The sequence below is a fragment of the Triturus cristatus genome, chromosome 7 (genome assembly GCF_964204655.1).
Source record: "Triturus cristatus chromosome 7, aTriCri1.1, whole genome shotgun sequence".
In the NCBI taxonomy this organism is placed as follows: Eukaryota; Metazoa; Chordata; class Amphibia; order Caudata; family Salamandridae; genus Triturus; species Triturus cristatus.
The window spans coordinates 315,908,169-315,929,940 of record NC_140590.1 but is presented as its reverse complement, the minus strand read 5'-3'; the positions used below and the strand labels follow the sequence as shown (position 1 = coordinate 315,929,940).

Here is a 21,772-nt window from a genome sequence, read left to right as displayed (position 1 = left end):
AATGTAACCTGATGCACTCTCTGGACATAGAGAATATATTAAGTCCTGGTTCCCATAAAAATGGGCTTCTCATCGACAATTTTAGATTTTAGCGATTGGCCAACTACATCCTGTAATGTGTCTTCCCCAGAGCATTCTGCGAAGTGTTGTCCTGTGGTTTTCTTAAGAAGACATTTGTTACTCTGAGTCCCTCTTCCCCTGCCCTGTTGACTTTTCAGAGTCACACATGTATTTGAAAGCTCCCAGTTTTCCCATAGGCCTGTTCGTCTATACCCTAGTCCTGCAGTTCCCACCAAATTTCCCCAGATGTTGTCCATGCTCCTCTTGTCTGAACATTAGATCTCATGTTGCTAAATATTACGATTCATTGAAAAATGTTTGCAGAGGTATGTCATTGTCCAAATAATTATGCTAATAGAATGGAAATCCAATAAACTCTATTGGCTGCGTCTGAAATCTATATCAAAGATGTAAGACTGCCTTCCATACCTTCAGTGCTCATCCCTACAGGAATGCAGAAGCTACTGAAATTTATCTGACAAATTGGTATTTCTCTATGTGGTTAGAATTAGGAGACTTTCTTCCTGTTGGTGATTTCCTTTTGCCTTGTTCTTTCCACTCTTTCCCTGCTCACACTTAGTAGACCGTGGGCTCATAAGGGTGTTTTTATGAGACCTTGGGACTCCTGGCAATTTGCCCTTTCAAAGTTAATTGCTGCCGGATTGCCTGGGAAGTTGGTCCTTCCAGCGCTGGTGCCCTTTGGGACTCAGATCAAGGAATGGGTCCTTTCAGTGCTAGAACCATTTTGGTGACTACGGCGTGGTCGACTTCAGTACTGATACTCTTCAGGCATAAAGGAAGTGGGCATTATGGGAGTGCCATTCTCTTGGATCACATGCCTTGTATCTGGAGACATTGGCAAAACTATGTATTTCCTTGGTAAAGCTTGTGCGCAATCAGGTATTCTGACAAAGAGACCCTGCACATAATGAGGTATCCTCCTGGTTAAAAGCAGGCTCATGTGAGGTTTCTCTTCATAAAACCTCAGGCCCAACAATGCATTGCCTCAGGAGACCAAGGTACTAGGCCGTATAAAGTATCTCCTCAGTATCTGTTGTGCACAGCAAGTTATCTTCTTGGGAATCCTCAGAAATGAAAGGGTGGGACATAATAAGATATCTCTTGAAGAAACTTAAGTCACAACAAGATTTTTCCTCAAAAGATCTTTTCAAAGAGTAATGCAGCTCTTCAAAATATTATGCAAACAATTACCCATTTCATACCAGGCCCCATCTTGGCCTACTCTTAGCAGGCTGTTCCTGCATTAGTTTTATCTGGACATCCTAGGAGCAGTTTGTTCCAGTGCTGGCCCCTATTGTGCTCTTAATAGTAGAATCTCCCATTGCAGATCAATTTTGGTTTATGGGCTGGTTTGTTTGAGTCACTGCTAGGGGTACTGAGAGTTTAATAATATTGTCTTCTTTTGAGTAAGTCACATTGGAACAATGCTATATAAGGTCTTACACAGCTGAATGCACTATTGCCACGTATGGTGGTATTCTCTTTGAGAAGACTCATTCTGACCAAAAACTCTAGATAGATCACTTTAAAGCAAACCCAAAGCGATTATGTATGGGTCAATTCTGGATATATGGTAATCAAAGAGTAGTCTAGCAAATGCTGGTCCCATCTGAGTGCCCTAGTGCAGGCCCTCTAAGCCTTATAAGAGTGGTTCCTTCCAGTTTTGGTTCCCTCTTGGTAACTTGGGGGTGTGAATGTTGGCTCCTTTAGGCAGGGCTGAGTGGCCCTGTAGCTTAATGTTCCACTCCTTTCGGCTTAATATGTAACATCTTTTCTATATTTCTCTTCCTTTCTGTTTCCTCTTTGTTATCTAACTCTCCCCGTTCTTCCACTTTCATCTGTGAATCCTCTCTCTCCTTTTCTACTTCTCTCTCCTAATCTAATGATGCCTTTCCTTTCCTTTTTTGTTTCTGGGTCTTCCTTTACTGTCTGCCTATATCTTTCTTTTCTACTCTTTCCATAATTCACACTCTTTCTTAATTCTTTCATCTCCGTCTTTTTATTGTTCTTCTATTACACAATCCCTTTGTATCTCTAACATGCCTTTTTCCCTTTGTATCTTCCCCTTGTTTACTTCCTTTTCTGTTGTCTCATGTTGTCATCTTTCTCCTCACCTCAATCATCCCCTCTGTACACTACTTTCCCTCATGTCTCCACCTTCTATCTTCCCATTTTTGTGTCTCTTCTTCTTATCTTCTTTGTCCCTTCTCCATTTGCACATTTCTCTTTGTCTCTTTTTGTGCCTTACTCACTCTCCTCTCCTCTCCTCTCCGCTCCTCCCTTCTCCTCTTTTCTCCTTTCCTCTCTTATGCTCTCCTCTCTTCTCTCTTCTCTCCTCTCTCTTCTCTCTTCTCTCCCCTCTCTTTTCTCCTCTCTTTGGCGCCTGTGTCTTACCCAATTTCTCCCTTGTCTCCTGCTCCTCCTTTTTCCCCCCTTGTCTCTTTCTTGTTACCTCCCCTTTCTCTGTCCAGGTCTCCTCACTATGCATGTCCAGAGGTGATCAAGGTGAGTTCCTTCTCTTCCTTTTGTCGTGGTGTTCTGTGTTTGTGATGCAATGCTCCATGTATTTGCTGCAATGTTACATATTTGCACTGCGTTAATACGTGAAATTTATTCTGGATAGAGAAGTATTATCAGAGCCTGGGTCAGGCTAAGAGCCCCAATGCTAGTGCGGGTCCTCAACATTCATCCTTCCTTGTTCCATACATGACATATTTACAAAACTTCAAATACCTTTATTTTAAAACACACTCCCTTTGAAAGCTTCTGATGTGATCATATTGCCATATGTTGGCATGCAAAGGCACATACAGTGATACAACCCTCTGTATGACATAGACCCTTCCGAAGTGCACGCTAAGGATTAAAGAAGGAGATCCCTCCTTGAACTGTATTCCAGTGAAAACAATTGCTTTATCATTGGTTTTGGTGGTCTAAATGATCTGTGGTTGGGCATGTTTAGAATGCATTGACTTCTATTGGCTAATTCTGTGACACAGAGTTGTGGTTGTGTGTCATTGCTTTTCTGCCATAGTAAGCAAGCGAGCATTCTGATTTATACATAAAGCACAATGAAGCAAATCATCTCTTGGCACTGTTGATCTATTGCAAGCAGGTTACAGATCGGTGCTAAGAGAAGATAATATAGCCTTATAGCCCACCGTAGCGAGCCATACCGGCTATTAAAGGCCCGCTCCCGCGTTAAAGGCCCGAGCCGAAGGCGAGGGACTTTAACAAGGGACCGGGACTTTAATAGCCGGTATAGCCCTGCTACGAAGGCCACTAGAGGGCAGAATGTTCTAACAAATAAAACAAAGACCTCTCGAAGCTCGAGGGGATTTAAATCCCCTCGAGCTCCGAGAGCCCTCTGTAAAACATTGGAATATTGCTCTGCGGGCCTTTACCGGCCCGTAGAAGCATGGAGCACCCCATTGTCTACAGTGGAGCTCTCAACATTCCAATGTTCTAATATAGCTTATAGCCCGCCGTAGCGGGCTATACCGGCTATATTAAAGGCTCGCTCCCGTGTTAAAGACCCGAGCCAAAGGCAAGGGACTTTAACAAGGGATGGGACTTTAATAGTCAGTATAGCTCTGCTACGATGGGCTATAAGGCTATTAGAACATTCTGCCACTAGAGGCAAAAATGTTTCAACAAATTAGACAAAGGCTTCTCGAAGCTAAATCCCCTCGAGCTCCGAGACGCCTTTGTAAAACATTGGAATGTTGCTCTGCGCGCCTTTACCGGCCCTTAGAAGCAGGGAAATCCCCATTGTCTTCAATGGAGCTCCCAACATTCCAATGTTCTAATATTGTTTAAGTAGTTTCTGGTTTTTCCAAATTGGATAGAGGGATTTATATGTCCTGATGTATGAATGTCATATGAGAGAATGGTGGTTATTGACTAACTGCCCATTAATCCTCACCCCCTAACTTCAAACGGGTGAGATATTTCATTCTCCTCTTAGAGTGTGAGTCTCATTCAACCATGTCATGTTAGGAGGAATTGACTTCAGGTGGAGAAACATTAAATTCTTGGAAAATAAAGAGATGGAAATTGGAAATAAATAAATTAAAAAAGAAATGAGAATTGAACGTATTATCATTTATTTCCAGGCATGTGGACACCAGCAGGCTGCATGGCCCAGGGACTAGTGAAGACAGAAACAGATATGTCTAATAAAATAAAAAGAGGTTCAGCTTCTTTCTAAGGGCTAGATGGCGCTCTAATGTTTGAGCCCAAAAAGAAGAAGATACCCAAAACTAGAAGCAAGGTGATCGAAAGAATGACATCCAAAACAGATTCCCTCTTTACTCTTGCTCCTCATTGGTAAGAGATGCCAATTTGGTGCCCTGTATTAATTGTCATGAAATTAAGAATCTTAGCCTCATCCTCCAACTATGACATGTGGTCATTTAGAGCTATGCGGTAATAGGACATCTCCCACAAATTGCTGGATGTGCTGTCCACTTAGCTCATGAATTCCCACCTGATTTTCCTGCATGTCAGGTTTTATGTTTTCAACAGTAAAGTCATTACTGGCCAAAGTCAGAAACACCCTCTACTTAGTGAAGGGGATCAGCAGCCTCATTCGATCTAGAAGGATGTCCATGGTTAAGGAAGTTATTTCTGTAACAATGAGATAGCTGTTGACTAACTTCATGCCTGCCAACCATGGCTACTCTCTGCATACACGTTGGGTAATCTCTGGGCATGTTTTCCCCTCACTGCATGAGGTGGTAAGTGGCTTAGGCAGGACTACCCCTTTAGCAATCAAGAGATGTGATGGATGCCTGCAGGTTTAGTGTTGCACATGCTGCATCTATGTGCTTATGCATAGATCCTTAGCAAAAAAGAATGTTACCCCAGTGAGTTGGTGGTAGAAAGCATAGTTTTCTAATGGAACCCCCGTCTTGCAAGAAGGGCCCTTACTGAGTTAAATGTCCATGGACATCCTCTGTTAAAGTTCGTATTGTTAAAGGATCTAAGTTGGGAGAAGAAACCAAGAATCAACAAGGCATGACTTACACTTTTCTGTGAACATACCTTTTATTCAGAGGATGCTACCCTCAGATCTGACTATGTTTAGCGCTCCGTACTCAAGTCGTATGAAGCCAGGTGTCTTTGGACCTCTGGCTCTTATTACTGCTCCAGCCGTTAAGTAAAAAATTAAGCATTCTTCATCACAGTATCTTCATTATATCGATGATATTAAGGCTATTCCTGAGGGTGTGGCAAGATCCCATAACGTGTAACAAAGCTGTAAGAAAGTGCATTAATATTTGGGGTGGATGACTGTCCACTTCAAGGAATAATAATACACCTTGTCAGGGCGAACACTCTATGTCACCAAATTAACCTGATCTCAGCCCCCTGGTATGGTACAGAGCAGTCAGGCTTTAGTTAGGAATCTATGCAGTACCAAAACAGTAATAAAATAAAAAAATAAAAACGGATAAGAAATATAGATCAACATGTAATAAACAAAATGACACTAAAGTGACAAAAATCCACTAAAGCGAACCAAAGATATACATTGTTTACGTTTAAGAGAAATAGTGCCAAAAGCACAAAGCACCAATGATAGTCTATGGAAGATATAGATCACTACCTAGGTGCAATTTGAGGCAGACTGCGATGGGGCCCTGGTCAGATACAACAAGCTGATCTAACCCGGTGAAAAGGTCAAAAAGTTCTTAAGTCCCACTTAAGAAAGGGGTTTTGTCACTTTTTGAGAAGAAAACTACTCCTGAGCAGGCCATTGCTGAATTTGTAGCCACTGCCGTGGAACAGAAGGGCTGAATACTTGAAGCAGGTTGGTTCTGTTGGAACTCTAAAACTTTGGGGATTTATCGCTGACCCTTTTTTAAATCCCAATGCAGAATCTGACTTAATCGTTTTTCAGAGGTGCTGGGAACCTTGATCAGGACAGCAAAAAGCTTTCTTCTGATGCCCAAACTACTACAGAGGTACACTTCTGAGCCCCCGGGACATCTGGGGAGGCACTTCAAGATTCTTAGGGTGCCAGGCAGAGACCAACAGCAAAGTATAGCCCATGTCCGGTTGCCCCTGGTCAGTTGGCTACTTCAGGAAAAAAGGCCTCTTGTAGCTTGTTGCATCTCTGTATCCACTAAGAAGATCAGCGAACGGATCCTTGGAGTCTATTCTTTATCTTGAGCATAAAAGGGAGCAGGTTCAGTCCTTCAGGGCTCCTCTCAGATCACAGTCAGCAGGTCCAGCCTTTTTCTGATCTTTTGCAGGTTCAGTAAGTGGTACCTTGTGATGCCACATTTATGCTGCCCATGGGCACGCCCTAACCAATGGGAAATAAGTTCCTATGGGCAACCAACCCTACTCACTTTTTCAGCAGTTCCTGTTTGACCTACTGCAGACAATCCCACAGGGCCCCTTGCTGTCAAAATGCAAGATAGGGAAACCATTCTCCCTTTTTGCAGAGCCCATGTGCCCACCAAGAGGTTTGGACAGGGTGATAAGCAGTCTCCTCTATGGTCACTCAAAACTGGTTCTGGGATTAGCTGACTTCCCACTGGGTTTGGTGCCAGACTTACTTTGGGGACAAAATGTCACCCAACACTTATTTAGGACCAGCAAGGCCCCTTTAAAGTTCATGGAGCCAATGCTCTTCCTGCCAGGGGAAGAAAACATCTCACCACTTCCAGGCCATTGTGCCTGCTCTGGAAGCAGTTTTCACAACCCTGTCACACCTCATTCAGGCCACGTATAGGCTGGGCAGTGGCTGGGGGAGTTAATGTAAATTAGACTTTAGCTGCTTTAGGAAGGGTAACGGTAACTTTTTAAAAGTTGCATTTCCAATATATTTAATTAAAATATGACTTCGCCATTAGATTGGATTATTAATAAATTTAAAAATAAGTCTTTGAATGGAGTCTGTAGCTGGTATAAGCCAAAAGTTATAGATTAAATGGTATAATCTATATTTTTACATTTCCTATGGGCCAGCCACATCCTGATCAGCGACAATATTGTTATAGACCTAGTCACTGCGGTTACATCAGTGCTTAATTTGTAAAAAATGAAGTGCCATAGCCCTTCTTAGAAGGCCACTGCCGCCTGCACAACGCATTGCTCCTGCCAGATCTGCCAATGACAGTGCCACAAGTGTGACAATTCAAACTATTTCAAGCCACAAACAGCTATAATAATGGTGTGAGAGGCTGGTATTATTAATTTTCAATTCGATTTGATTCAGTAAACAGGGTAGTTGTGCTCATGCCAAAAGTATACAGACAGCGCCACCATGTGCTGGACTGTCACTAGACCCGGTGCTGAGAATTAAATTCCGGTGCCGAGCATCGGAAACCACCATCTCAAATTAAGCACTGGGGAACATGCCATATCTAATGCCACTCATATTCCACCCCTACCTTGTGGGCAGTAAGGTTTGCTTAAAGGTGACTTATGCAGTATTTAAAAGGTGATTTTGACTGGTCTGTGCAGCAGGGTTCAGGCTGATGCTGTCAGCCTACACCAAGAAGCCATAAAGCCATCTTTTCACTGCCACCGTAGTGGATGGCACAATAGATGTTGCAATCCATGCCAGTGGTCTAGTTCTGCACCATATACCATGGCCTTAAGAAATGACAATTGCGCCAATCATAATTTCAACATGTTTAAAAGGGGAGCAAAGGCTCTTAACTCCTCATTAACGGGGATAAAGTGCACAAAGGTCTTATGCCAGTAAAAGAGATAGGGCAAAATTGGGGGTGAGATTACACAAAAGAGGGTCATTTCCTGCAGTAATATTTTAAACAAAAACACAAAAGTTGATGGCAACAATACTTGCAAATAGTCTAATCATCGGTAGTCTCTGGGGTAGCATACCAACCCATCGATTTTTTGGGACACCAGGCCACCACAGATTAGATCAAGCCATATGCAAATTAGCCTTGGGCCTGCTCCAATATGTAGTGTCCAGCCCAAACTGTCTAGTCAGATCCTCTCTGAACCAGAACACAAGAAATCTAAGACCAGTTTTGGAATACTTCGGACCTTTCAGTTGTGTGCAGCTTGATTCCAGTGGCATAGTGTCTTAGCATACCCTTTGCCACTTAGGGTGTTACATCAAAAATACAAAAGACGTTGAAAGGAATGTTTATATTATTTATCAAATATTGTATTTGTTAGTGTTTAATAAATTAGTTTTCTACACAATTAAACTGGTTAAATAGTTAGGATTTTATTTATATATACACATATTTTGTTTAATGGACATTTATTACCAATTTAATATATTTATATTGGGGTTGATTTCATTTAAAATAATGAAAGTAAATGTAGACTTTTAAATTCGATTAATATGTATATTTATTTTAAAATATTTCATGTAACATGTATTGATGTCTACTCTTTAATTTAATGAAGTCGACGTTATTCTTTTAATATTTAAAACATATTTAAAATATTTGTATATTTCTATATACATATTTGTAATATTAATTTTCAAAAAGATAAATAAAATTGTATGTATGTTTTGTTTACTATTAGGATTTCAATATTTTTGCAGACTATTTTTGTAAACTAAAATATTTTTAGTTAGTATTTTAGTACTTTACATTATATTACTATACAATATTTTTGATGCAATATATTGGCATCAATATGTTTGTAGCACAATATTTTTATAGTCAATATTCATACATACAATCAGCTGTATTTGCATGTCACGACAAATCGTCACGGTACATAGTAGAAAACATGATAAAACCGCTACCAGCAGAAAAAAGGCCAAACACTTTAGAACTGTTAACAGATGATCATTTAATATCTAATCATCTCATTTTGTCTGCCCTGGATCTGGCCGACCTTACAGCCGGGATGTGACACATGGCATCTCTTTCAGAAAACTTTCCCCTCTGATGAAGTTTGCATCTGAAACCTCAGAGTGTCTCAGTAATACACAAAACAGCCTTTTTTTAAAACAAAATGTCCCACAGGTTAAGGTTCCTTGTTATCAGGTGCATCACAGTGTTGAGTCAGCTTCTACCCATACCATTGCAGGAGCATCTCTCTCAACAGAGTTGCCATCCATTGCACCTCCTATTGCAATAAATAGTAAAGATATTTTTCACATAGTCCAGCAAAAGTCCCTGATTTGAGGCCTTTACCTGAGGCTTGTCAACATACCCATTGAGAAAGATTTGCAATGCATATTTCAAACAACTTTTGTTTTCACTAAAGGGGGGTGAGATACTGTACAGCATAGATGTTCAAGATGCCTATTACCACGTTCATACGCATCCTCTGGATGGAAGGTCACTATGAATTGTCATTTGCGAGTAGTCTAGATATTTCCAAGTCCTAGCTTTTTCGCCTGAGGCCTAGATCTTTCTATCACAAAGCCCAGCTACTTCATCAGTTTAGTCTTTCTTTTAACTCAGAAAAGTTATCAACAGTCCCATGAGGGAAAGTTATAGATGCGTTATAGAAGCAGTCCTGAGAGAGAAGCAGGAAAGCATTATTTTTCAGGGAGTAGTGTCTGTAGGGAGCTAGTTCTGACAGTGAGGCTTATACCTTTCTTGCTGGGCAAAATCCCTCCTTGCATCGTTCTAATCCCTCATACTAGGATTTCTAAGATAAATGTACAGGAAGGACGAGATTGTGATTACACAGGCGGCCAAAAAATCATTGAAGTAGATGTCTCTCCAGGGACTTAATTTGGATCCGTTGCGCCTCTAAAAGGACGCTTCAGTCCATGCCTCTTGATGATCCACAGAAAAGGGTTCCCTAAAGGCATTCTTTGAATCAGATGCAAACCAAGATGAGTGTGTCCTCCAAAATTAAAAAGATTCCTTTGAATAGGCCACTTATGATAAGGATTGATGTTTTCCCAAAACATAATTAGAAGTTAATATATTCCATCAACATTTTTCACAATGAATTACTTTCTTTAATTTTTCTCTCTTATTCGCAGAAGGAAGGATACTTTATATCATGTATTTTTCCAATTAAAAAAGGGAAAGAGTTTTTGATCTTGAGGTATCGTAACAAATCACACTTTATATATGATAAAGACTCTTTATCATACATAAAGCATGATTTGTTATTTTTCCAATTTAAAAAAAGGGCCAGAGTTGGTGATCTTGAGGTATCATAACAAATTATCTTATTTATCATATATAAAGCGCGATTTGTTATGCTATCTTAAGATCAAAAACTCCTGCCAGTTTTTTAATTGGAAAAAGACTCTTTATCAAATATAAAGTGTGAGTGGCACTTTTCCTCTATAATTGAACTCAAAGACTCTTTATCATATACAGTTTGTTATTTGTGATACCTCAAGATCAAATACACTTGTCCTTTTTGAACTGGAAAAATGCTTGGTATAAGGTATCCTACCTTCTACGAATAAGAAACAAAACTAAAATAGCAAGACCAAGACCGATTTGTGTATGGAAGGTCACTGTTTAGTGTGGCATGAAGGGCAAAAAAAGAAAGTTGGAATGTGCACCAAGTAATTACCAGTGGCTGAGATGAATTCAAGCATTCCTCCTATCTGCTTTTTGCCTTTGAAGCGAGATGCTCTAAGTGAGGCGATTATGCACAGACATGGGTCCCATACTCACTGTACCATTGGACTCAAGCTGCACGTCACAGATGAGGCACAAAGTGTCAAACTGGTATCTAGTTGTTGTTACAATCTGGAGGGGACTCCACCCGCTGGTTTGGCTGGACTGATCCTATTGGAACAGGACCAAGACTGCTGTGCATAAGACTAATATAGAGAGCCATAGTGGTAAAAGAACAATGGACTGGAATGCAGTTCAAGGAATTACTAGTGACACAAATTAATTCAAGCATTCCACTCATCATTTGTTTTTTTTATTGTTATTTTACAGCAGGTATATATTATTTGTTTGTCTAAATTATCAATCATTTTTCTCTGCAAATGCAATAGAACCATTTTTGTTCACTCATTGGTTCAAGTGGTGTCCTGGCTGATGATTGTATTATGTGAATGGGAGGTGTGATGGGCAAATTTGTTCTGAAACGCTGGGTGAAGTGAATGGATCATTTGTGATCCTATGCTTGATAGCTTTGTTGATTTCTCTTCCAGGGAGAGAAGTATGATGGGCGTCGGGCTGACGTATGGAGTTGTGGTGTGATCCTGTTTGCACTGCTGGTGGTAAGGAGTTTTTTCTGTTGGTATAGTGCTGGAAACCGGCTGTAAAGGATGACATAAGACACCATCGAACTTGGCCGGTAGCTGTGAAAGGAGCTTTATAGAGTTGGATGTTTGTTTATTCTCTAAGATTTGCAGGAAGAATTTTTGTTACCAATATATTCACTGAGGATTTTTAATTGGGAAGTGTCATCAAACCCTATAAGATTTCAAACACATTTTCTTTATCAATGACAAAATCCTTAAACTGAATACCAGAATAATGATTTAAAATCTCAAACTATTTTAAACCGTTTAAATAACTAATAATTGTAATTGGTAGGGCATGTTTGTTAAAGAATTTTAACTTTTCATTGAATCATTTTGAAAAGTTGGATTTTGTTTCCTGCATGCTGTTGAGGTAATGAAATCCAGCAAAGTGCAGTCTTATTCAAATGTATGCTACAAATTAGCTGAGTCTGAAGAAAGCGGCAGTGAAGTAAAAAGTGCCCATTTTGAACATTTTGCAACTTCATGATATAGCTTAGTTTCCTATTTTGCAAAATATGCCAAAAGAATATGATGGAATGTGATCCCAGATTTTGCACTTGGTACATCAGTTGGTCTAATGTTATAGACCTCTTGTGTCTATACATTTATCATCAAATTAACCTTCTGAAGACAACCATAGTATGCTACATACAGATGTGTTATTATACAACTTAGAGGGTTTTTCCTTCTTCATGAGTAATGCACCCAAAAAGTGGAAAAATGGGAACACAGCCTGAGTTTGGTACACAGTCCTAGCATCAAGGGCCCTTAGAAAGTCTCCCTTCTTGGTAGCAGCTTTTGACTTGGAAATATTTGGGTAGTGGGTGCAGATCTAAACAGGCTTTATTTGATCTCTCTCCGTGCCCCTCCCCTGTTCAGGGTGCCCTGCCATTTGATGACGACAACTTGCGTCAACTGCTGGAGAAGGTGAAGCGGGGAGTGTTCCACATGCCTCACTTCATTCCACCTGACTGCCAGAACCTGTTACGAGGCATGATTGAGGTGGAACCAGAGAAGCGTCTTAATGTAAGTGGCTGCCCAACTTCAGTCTGTTCTCTTTGGTCCATATCTGCCCTGTGTCCTATGTGTTCCTGGCCCATATTTTGTATCTTTGATTCCATATTGGGGGCCTACAGTGTCACTCTTGCATGCCTCCTCCCAGTCTCACCTGTCTCTTATCCATGGTACTCATCCCGTCTCTCTCTCTTATGTCTCCTCTTCACGTGTGTAAACTCCAAGTCATGTTTATTCTCCTTCACGCTCTCATGTGTAACCCCTACATGTCATTCCTTCTCTCCATCTAACATTTCTCTTCTTTAGATCACATTTGCTCTCACCAACTCACATATGTCTTCTCTATATTCTGTGTGCACTTTCAATCTCACATTTATTTTCTACATCTGTGTCTCTACTTCATCTTGCATGTCTCCTCATTATATCTTATATTTCTGTATTTAATTTAATTTGCGTCCTCTCAATTTTATGTTTCCTCTTCTCACATCTCTCTTCCATCTCAATCACAGTCCCTACTTCAAATAAATGTCAACTTACCATTATAGATCTCATCTATCCCGCGTCTCCTCCCTGAGTTAGATTCGTCTTGTCTTCAAGAAGAGCAGCCTTGCTTCACTTCAACAGTGATCTAGGACCTCAGCCAAGAAGTGGTGTATGGTGTTAAATTTTATACCGATTTAGGAAGTCACACTATTTGGTCATTGTGTCCTGACTGTTACTTTCGTCCTGATTTAGACTTTGGCACATGGAATACTCGTCTGCCATATGCAAGTGCCGTAGGAAACATTGTACTTGTAATATGACGGCTGAGATATCCGTCACGTTTGTGACAGAGTATATAAGCCACCAAGTCTAAATCAGGCCCTTTGTCGAAACAGAATAAAACACCATCCGATTCGAAATGTACCAGCTATAGTTACCATTATTACCTCTGTTATTTCTAGTACATAGGCTTTCTTCCATTAGCAAACTGTGGAAATCGCCACCTATTTAAAGCTCCTGAAATTGATTCTAAAGCTATACAGTAGAGCGATCATCCGCTACCATTCCCTTCTTATAAAATGGGTCCATTACTGTTTCTGACTGATGGCTGCGTGGCTGGTAGAAGTTTGTGATACTAGGAGACAGTCTGTCCAATAATGGAATCACCACAACGATTACATTTTCCTATCACTAAATTTGAACTCTACCTCATTCTCAACCTTTGAGTGGATTCCGCATTTATTTATTTATGGTATTTGCAGACACTCCTCATTATAGTTTTAAGAACCATATTTTAGACTTTATTCTGAAAACTAAGAATTGGAGATGCACCTAATCTCCAGAGCAAGGGCATGCCAACCAGTGTGGACTGCAAAGTCAATGCCTAACCACACTGTTGTGACTTCCCCATTGTGTCCGTAGCGCTTAAGATGAATGCAATAGCAGAATACAGGGACCGAGAAGGTCAGTACCAATAGAAACAAGCATTGAAAATGCAATAGGTCGCGCCTTTGATTAATTTAAAGCCATTTGCTTTGCTAATGGTATTGTATAGCAAAGCAAATGGCTTTAACTTAATAAAAGGTGAGACCTATTGGACGTGTCCACCTCCTTCGACTGTCTGCTGGAGGAGTGCAGGGACGGGGCCTCTTCGGGGTCCATGTCAGAGAGTATCAGCTCCCTATGCACTGAGTCACCCCAATATCGCCTCTAAGAGGCCTGTGAGACCCCTGAACCCCTTCCAGAATGGGCCCAAACCATTCTTCAGGCATATACCCCACTAAAGGCCATGACCCCGGATCTCCCGGAGCACTGCACCCAGCAGGGGGGCAGCGACCTCGCTGAAGCCAGACGGTCTAACCTTTTCTCTTGCCCAAAGTACACCTGCAGGGACCAGGAGGAGGAGGCCTGGGTTGTTCAGACTCATTGGGACCCCACAGAGCACGAGGATGCTGAGGCAGCAAGAGCGAAGAGTGGAGGCCAGTGGGCCTGGCCTGGTTCACGAGGGAGACACAGCAGCACAAGAGGGTGCTCTGATGGTGCGCAATGTGGCTAGGGGGCTGTGCGAAGGTGGAGAGAAACTACACGAGGGGACTGGGGCAATGCACAGTGTGCCAGAGGCCATCGAAGCGGACACCGGAGCCAAGATGGCAGATGCGGAGGCCCGTAAGGTAAACACGGGGGCAGTGGTCACTATGGACCCCTTGCCTGCCTCCAGTAAGGCCAGGCGGACACGTTACGAGATCCTCATCACCCTGGCTAAACAGGAGGAGGGCACTGGTGGGGTTACGGAGCAGGGCCCAGCTGATGGGCCCAGTTCCCAGGCAGGTACGGGCAACCAGGGCACTCGGGCTCCGGCCAGCCTGCCAGGCTCTGCATGTGAGCTGCGAGAGGCACAACAACCTGCAGGACCGGTTCCCTATCTGTCAGCTTTGAAGGAATCCCAAATATTCTGGCAACACGGGGCGGACCCTACAGTGCGGGTCCGAGTGACACAGAGGCAGGGCTGGGAGCCGAGCCCCGGTGGGAAGCCAGGGCCCGACGAGCACCCTCCCATCCGGCGGAGATGACAGGTGAGCCTTGGGGCCAGCCGGGTGGGCGGGAAAAGAGGAGCCTCAGACATGGCAGCGCTGAAGCCCCCTGCGCCACGCTGGCTGAGGGACAGTAGGGCTGGGAACGGACAACAGAGGGTCGGTACAGGGAGGTGCTGAGTGACAAACAGAACTGTATCACGGGAGGGATGGGGGAAGAGGTGACATGGCACTGATGGGGTCACGGGACTGCCGCGAGCTATGGAAGTGGGGCGCCAGGGTAGGGGCATGTGAGTCCATGACAGGTGAGAGTGACAGCTAGGAAGAGCATTGCGAGCAGGGCTTGCTGGAGGGAAGCTTCAAACACTGGGGGAAAAGGGCGGGTTAGAAGGGCGCTCGGGGGTGGGGGCAGGTTTGGTGTTTACGGTGTAGTTTAGGTTTGCTAATGAGGGAACCAAGAAAGGGAGATTAAGGGCGAGCCCCTCCCTATGATACAGAGTGCGAGGCAGGTGAAAGGGTAGGATGAGAGACCCAGAGAGAAGAGAGGCTGGCACCGGCCGAGAGAGAGACAGCGAGGAATACGAGAGAACAGATCTGGATAGTAGGGAAAAAGATGACACATGGGAGACACCGAAGGAAATGCACTTATATTTTTTAAGTTCAAGTTTAAGTACTGGATACAAGGTTGAGAGACCGACATAGGGAGCCATCCGGGCTAGAAATGCAAAGAGGAGGGAGACATAAGCATGGAAAGAAGCAGGGTGGGGGCATTAGGGAGAGAGCAGTGACAGCCAAGGGGGTATCACTTACAGGAGGAGACAGAGAGTGAGAGAAAGAGAGACCAGGGCACCGAGACATGGGGAGGCTGCAGATAGAGCCATATAGATGAGAGACACGAGAAAAGAAAGACATATGAATATGTTCACAGGGAACGATAGTGCGGGCGTGAGGCCGTCACTGGGGAAGAAAGGCAGAGCACAGAGAGACCAAACACGAGGAGAACAAGCGCGGCCCGTCATGGAACGGACAGAAGATGTGCACGCGGGGGCTGCCTTTACTTCCACAGAGCATCACGCCGCCAGTAAAGGGGCCAATACCCGCGTGCACATCTTCTGTCTCGTTAGTCTTCCCGTGTGCACGCTGGAATCGTATCGATTCCAAAAGGCCTCTCATGGCAGAGCAGCGCATGCGCTGCTTTCGCCAGGTCGAGACCTAATAAAGGTGGTTGAAGAGAAGGCATTTATCAAGAGATGCTTTAAAACAGGTCAAGGGGCTTATAAACATAATCCACTTTTGCACGGGAAGCCAGTTTAAGAATTTCAGTCCCGTAATTTGTGTTCTACACGGAAATTTCAGTAAGAAATGGGCTGACGCTTTTTGCATGAGTTGTAGTTGGCTGATAGTATATCAAGGGAGACCTTGACATAATGTATTTACATAATCAGTCCAAAAGCCTTCCACTTCTTGGAGAATTGTACAAGGAATATTCTGTATTAAAAAAGGCAAGCTTTTCCTCAATACTTTAAGATGAAAACAGCAAGATACCAAGACTTTGGCCACCGGCGCTCTAAAACACAGCTTGTTATCCAACAAAGTGCCAAGGTTTTTCACAGGCCTTGAAGGAGAGGGCAGCGATCCAAAACTTCAGTCCATGAGCCTGATGGCTAGACAAACGGCTGGACATAGACCACCATAAACTCTGTCTTATCCAAATTCAATTTCAAGCAGTTTGCCACCATTCAGCCCGCTCCCGCCCTTAGGCAGCACTGAAAGCTAAGGTAAACTTCACTGCTATTGCTATCCAATCTGGGAATAAATTGCATGTCATTGGCATAAAATACACATCATGTGAAACAAGAGGATAAGGCTAGATAAAAATTACAAATCATGTGCTGAGAAAGAAGCCCAGTGGAGCTCAGCAGAATAAGGCACTAGATGATGACTGAATTGAAGCATAAAAAATGTCTGGCTGTGATGCGTTAAAAAAGAAAAAATCCAGTTCTTGGTCTTTCCCAAGCCTTCCCCCAACTCTTTCCACCACTGTAGCATGCTACAAGATGTGAAAGGCTGCAGAAAAGTTCAGAAGAATCATTGCTGCTACACCTCCCTGGTCCATGATAATGCCTAATTCATTTTGAGCTGCCCCAAGCATCACCTCTGTTGTATAATAGGTCTGGAAACCCTCTTGAGTGGAATAAAGTAATGAATTATCTATAATGAACTCAGAATGTTCTCCTTCTGCTGGCTTTGTTTTAAATAGCAGCAGAAAATTAGAGCAAACGTTACTCAGTATAGATATATCTAAAAAAGATTTCGTAACTAAAGGAATAATATATGCCCATTTCCAATCTGAGGTAAGAACCTGTTCGATGGAAGAATTAACCAGTTGATACAAACTTGGAGCTATCTGAGAACATTTAGAAACATGGCAAGAAACTCATCCTTGGGTATCTTAGGCTTAGAGAAACAAGTTCTAAAGCATCTACTGCCATATTAAGCTTCGCATCGAGAGGAAGCCTCAAGGATGTTGAGTCTGCAGAGTGCATATTGGTTAGCCCAAATAGCCAAGCCTGTATATTTCTCCACCAGTGTCTGGCAAGGACAATGTGATTTATGCTTCTCGTGGAATGTGCATGGACACCCCTGTGGGATGCAGAGTAAATAGAGGTCATGCAGAGTATAGCAGTGAGAGATGGAAGAAGATAGCCATCTGGTATGAGTGTCTGCTGTACAAGGGGCATATAAAAGTGGGCTGTAGAATTCTAGTCATTACTCTCTCAAGTAAACAATGTAAGTCATGCCATGATTCTGATCCTCAATGACAAGTCGGCAAAATCTCAACAGAAACGTGTTCAAGTTGAACAATGGGAGCAAGGGATGGGTTTCTTCTTCTGAGAAAGAGGAGGCAGTCACTGGACCCTTGGAATGGACAGGGACTCTGGCTTCAAAAGACTAAAAACCCTTGGGCCAGCTTGAAAAGAGATAATGTTCTGGTTGATACTGATTGGATAACATTCAGTATCCGTGTTTGTCTTGTTCTGCTGTAGGACCCCGTTGGTGGAAGGTTGATGGCTTTCTCCCTCATGTTAAGGTTTGATTACACTGCGGGAGCTCTGTTTCCTCCCAAGACCAAAAAAGGGTGTAAAGAGAGCCATTCCTCAATGCAGTGGTTCTGTAGAGTAAGAGTAGCCTTCCAACATTATAGCTGCTGATGGCCTGACCTGAGTTTTTTACTGCCATGAGACTTCTTAATTGGCAACTCAGTGATGACTTCTTCTTAGCAACTCCCTGCACTGAATGAGAGTCGGTTGTATGGTATAGGAGATTGCAGAGACAGGAACTGAATGACCCTTAACACAATACAATGGCAGTCGGCCATCCTTCTGAGGCTGTGCATATTGCCAGGAAGGCCAGGATATCTCCGCAAGGACATCTGTTCTGGCTGCTGCCCTGATCAGGCAATGGTCCTTGTGACTAAGACTTCACCGGTTCCCTTTATTTACCCACAGCTGCCACTACTGTGATTGCAGCCTCACACACTGCTGACCAACTTAAAAAGAAAGTTGCTCCCTGCCTGCATGCATTCTTTCTTTACTTAGCATGGCTGGACCACTCTACACCAATCGGAACAGATGTAGAAGTCCGTGTAGGTCTTGTGATGTATCCTAGTAGCTCCTAAAGCCTAGGGGTAGAGGATGAGGCCTCCATTTCACAAGGTCCCCATGCTAGAATTTTACTTGCACATCTACCCTCTCTATATGCTAAATCTGTCTCCATCCTCTACAGTGTTACATATTGTTCCTCTGTCCTCTCTTTAACCTTATACCTCCCTTCTGTTTTTGTTATCCACGCCCCACTTACTTCATTGCTGCATCCCAGAGTGTGAATGTTGGGGTATTCGCCACCATTACCACATGGTTCTACAAGCAGTTGAAATATATTTCTCCTCTGTCACTTACCAACTTGTTTTATATTTCTTGATTTTTGCAGTTAGATCAAATCCAGAAGCACCCTTGGTATTTGTAAGTATCTTCTACATGCTGACCTTTATGTTATGTGTGTGTGATCATGTGCCTGTGGGACATTTTGGACATGTAGCCAGAGGCTGATTGTAAGGGAGAAGGCCCATATGCCGGTTTTAGTTTGAGAAGACTGCATGTAATATTTTACTCGTGTTTGTGTGGTGCCAAACGCTATCCTGAGACCACTTCAAAGGGCGTGAACTGAGTTACTAAACAAGGGACATGAGCTGGGTTACTATCAGATTTGGCTGGCCGAAGAGAGTGGACATTACACATCATCTATCTTCCAGATCAAAGACCTTATACAATGAGAATTTACCATGCCTGTGGAACAAGTAACCTCCTCAGCTTTTATAATTAATAATAAACTGTTCGCCCCACCCCTTCCACTGAACACATAAGTACTTGATCAGTCACTGCAACATCTTGTCTTTTCCCTAGTTCAGAGTACATGCTGAGTTGGATGCTGCTCTGCACCTAGCTAAGTTCTGTTTTTAAATAGTGATTGTTTGGTGTCATGGCAGGTGGTTCATTCTTTCCCCGCTGCAGAGGCTGCATGTAGTGTGTGAGTTACCTCTCCGTTCATCCCCGGGTTGTACTAGGAGTCTAGTGTTGATTATTCTGCTGGATTCTCCTGGAAGCCTTCCATTTTCTCATGACATATGGAGATGAGAGTGGTCCATCTCTAAGTATGAGCAGGTTGGTATGGGGGCCATGCCACATCTCTCTTCTTCCTACTGGTTGATTACTGCCATTCATGTGGTTGGTTAATTGCTTTATTGGGTGGTTTAGATTTTTGGTACCTATTTGACAACAATGTTGTGCCAGCGGATGTTGTTGTGGGCCCCGCACATCATAATGTTGCTGGGAGAAACAGTTCTCTCTTCTCTTAGAAGAGTATTGGAAGTAGCATCTCAAAGTGGGCCATGCTTTTCTCATTATCACTGTTTTGTTACTGATAATCTCCATTACACGTCATATGCTCTGATATTGCTTGGGTACTATTAAAAAGACTTTTGGGTTTGAGGATAGTTATTCATATCCTTAGGTTTAAACTTTGTGCAACATTCTGAAGCATTATGTGGTTGCCTGTTTTCCAGACATATATAGGCACCCCTGTATAGTGTAATTACGGCAACAAGGTCGAGGAGAACCAATGATTGCAGCAGTGTTAACATCTCTCCTAACACCTCTCCCTTTGTGATTGGATGCACATCTTGGCCGTCCGATTGCCTGCTCAGAATACAGACTGAAAGGGGATTCATGTGGTCACACCTTGTTTTTAAAGCACGAGGCAGTTTTTTTTTATATTTCACTGCCAAGTAAAATGTATTGGATCAAAGTTTAAAGTAATGCATCTGCCTGAGTGACAGGAGGAAAACGTAAAAGCAAGAAAGTAAAAACTCCTAGGGAGGAGAAGTGTTGTAATCGTGGCTTTTAACCCAAAATCAGATGTTTTTGAGCAAATTCGTTACTCCCCTGGTGTTTAAGAAAGAAACATAAAAAATATGTGAAATGTAATGCAATGTGAATATGTAAAAGAAATGTGTAAAAATACCATGTGATGTACACAAGCTCAGATCTTTTCCCATCACCTAATAACGCGCAGCACTCTTTGGTTCACAATCACTGTCATTGGTGGTTATTTTGACCAATCAGAAGACTCGCACGCATGTCCAAAGCCAATGGGTCTGTCTTGAATGTCGTAATGCAAGCAAGCAGCATTTGTCACACCTGTGTTTTTCTTTGCATTAGAACAATAAAGTCAGAACTGTTGCCTTTGCAAATGCTTGTCAATATTTGTAAACTTAAGGAAGGAAATTAGAAATGTTATACAGCGTTGTGCGTTGGAGCACATTTTACTCGCCTCCTCACTGTCACCCTTTTCAGGATGCCAAAAGAACGTCACTAACGGTCAATGTACAAAGCGCCATTACTCAATAGGACTCGTTGAGCAGTAAAAAGTTTAGCCTGTGAGACCAGTCAAAACAAAAGACACCAATGAGTCAGCTGTGAATTGATTGAACCCAGTGTCCTGATTGGCTAAATAAATGATTAACTGGTTAATGTTGACCTCGATTCATATAATGTACACGAGACAACTGAACAATCGCGATTTGTGTACCACAAGTATATATGCAGACCATTTACTAACATTGTGCTAAACAAAATAATTTAGAGTCGGCTCTCATATTACTCCCCAATAAACAGCAGAAACAACTATGATTGGATAGCAAGAGAGCCTATGTAATAGTCCTGTTTTGTTTCTGTGACATAGAATCGTAGGTGGCCTGGTGCTTCTTGTTCTGCTAATTGCTAACGTCTTCTAATTGCTAACTTGTAAACACGTTCTCCTTTCCCAAGGTCTCAGAGAACTTAGGGCTTGATTACGACTCTGCATCAGCGGTCCGACTGCCCTATTAGAACTTGGGCAGTCGGACCGTCACTGCAACACCGCAATGCCAAGAATTAGAGATCCCTGGCAGTGGGGCGGCATTTTTGAGGTCGCAATATGCTTGGTGTGATTGCTGCGGTCCCACCGAACATATTATGAGTTTCCTCTCCACCATGGTTTCCATAGCGGTTCCTATGCCGCGAAACCCATTTTGGAGAGGAACAACTGGGCTCTACAGGGCTGACTGTTGTCTAAGGGCCATAGGGTGCATGCAGGAGGGCACATGCTATGCCCCCATGTAGTATGTATCCCAGTACCTGCATGGCATGGCTAGCACTAGCCCATGCCGTTCAGGTACTGCCCTTGATGTTCCCATTACGGTGCCTATTTCATCGGCACCCCTGTGGGACCGCCATAGAAACACCCGCCAGTGGCTGTAAACGTCACAATCTTGCGGATGGTGCGCACACGGGTTTGGCAGTGTGGGGGCGGTGAGTCTGTGTGGTGGTCCCCCTCCCACCATGCCAAACTCATAATCGGGCTCTTAGACATTACG

At 42.9% G+C, this 21,772-nt stretch overlaps 1 protein-coding gene across 2 annotated transcripts in view; it reads left to right on the top strand.

The window, feature by feature from the left end:
- The window catches only part of BRSK1 (BR serine/threonine kinase 1), a 348,383-nt gene that overhangs the window by 265,202 nt on the left and 61,409 nt on the right, over positions 1 to 21,772 (top strand). For both annotated transcript variants that reach the window (XM_085616379.1, XM_085616377.1), the window contains exons 6-9: positions 2,553 to 2,586; positions 11,177 to 11,245; positions 12,152 to 12,298; positions 18,790 to 18,821. In XM_085616379.1, coding sequence (XP_085472505.1) covers positions 2,553 to 2,586; positions 11,177 to 11,245; positions 12,152 to 12,298; positions 18,790 to 18,821 — 282 coding nt within the window. The remainder of the gene's footprint in view (positions 1 to 2,552; positions 2,587 to 11,176; positions 11,246 to 12,151; positions 12,299 to 18,789; positions 18,822 to 21,772) is intronic.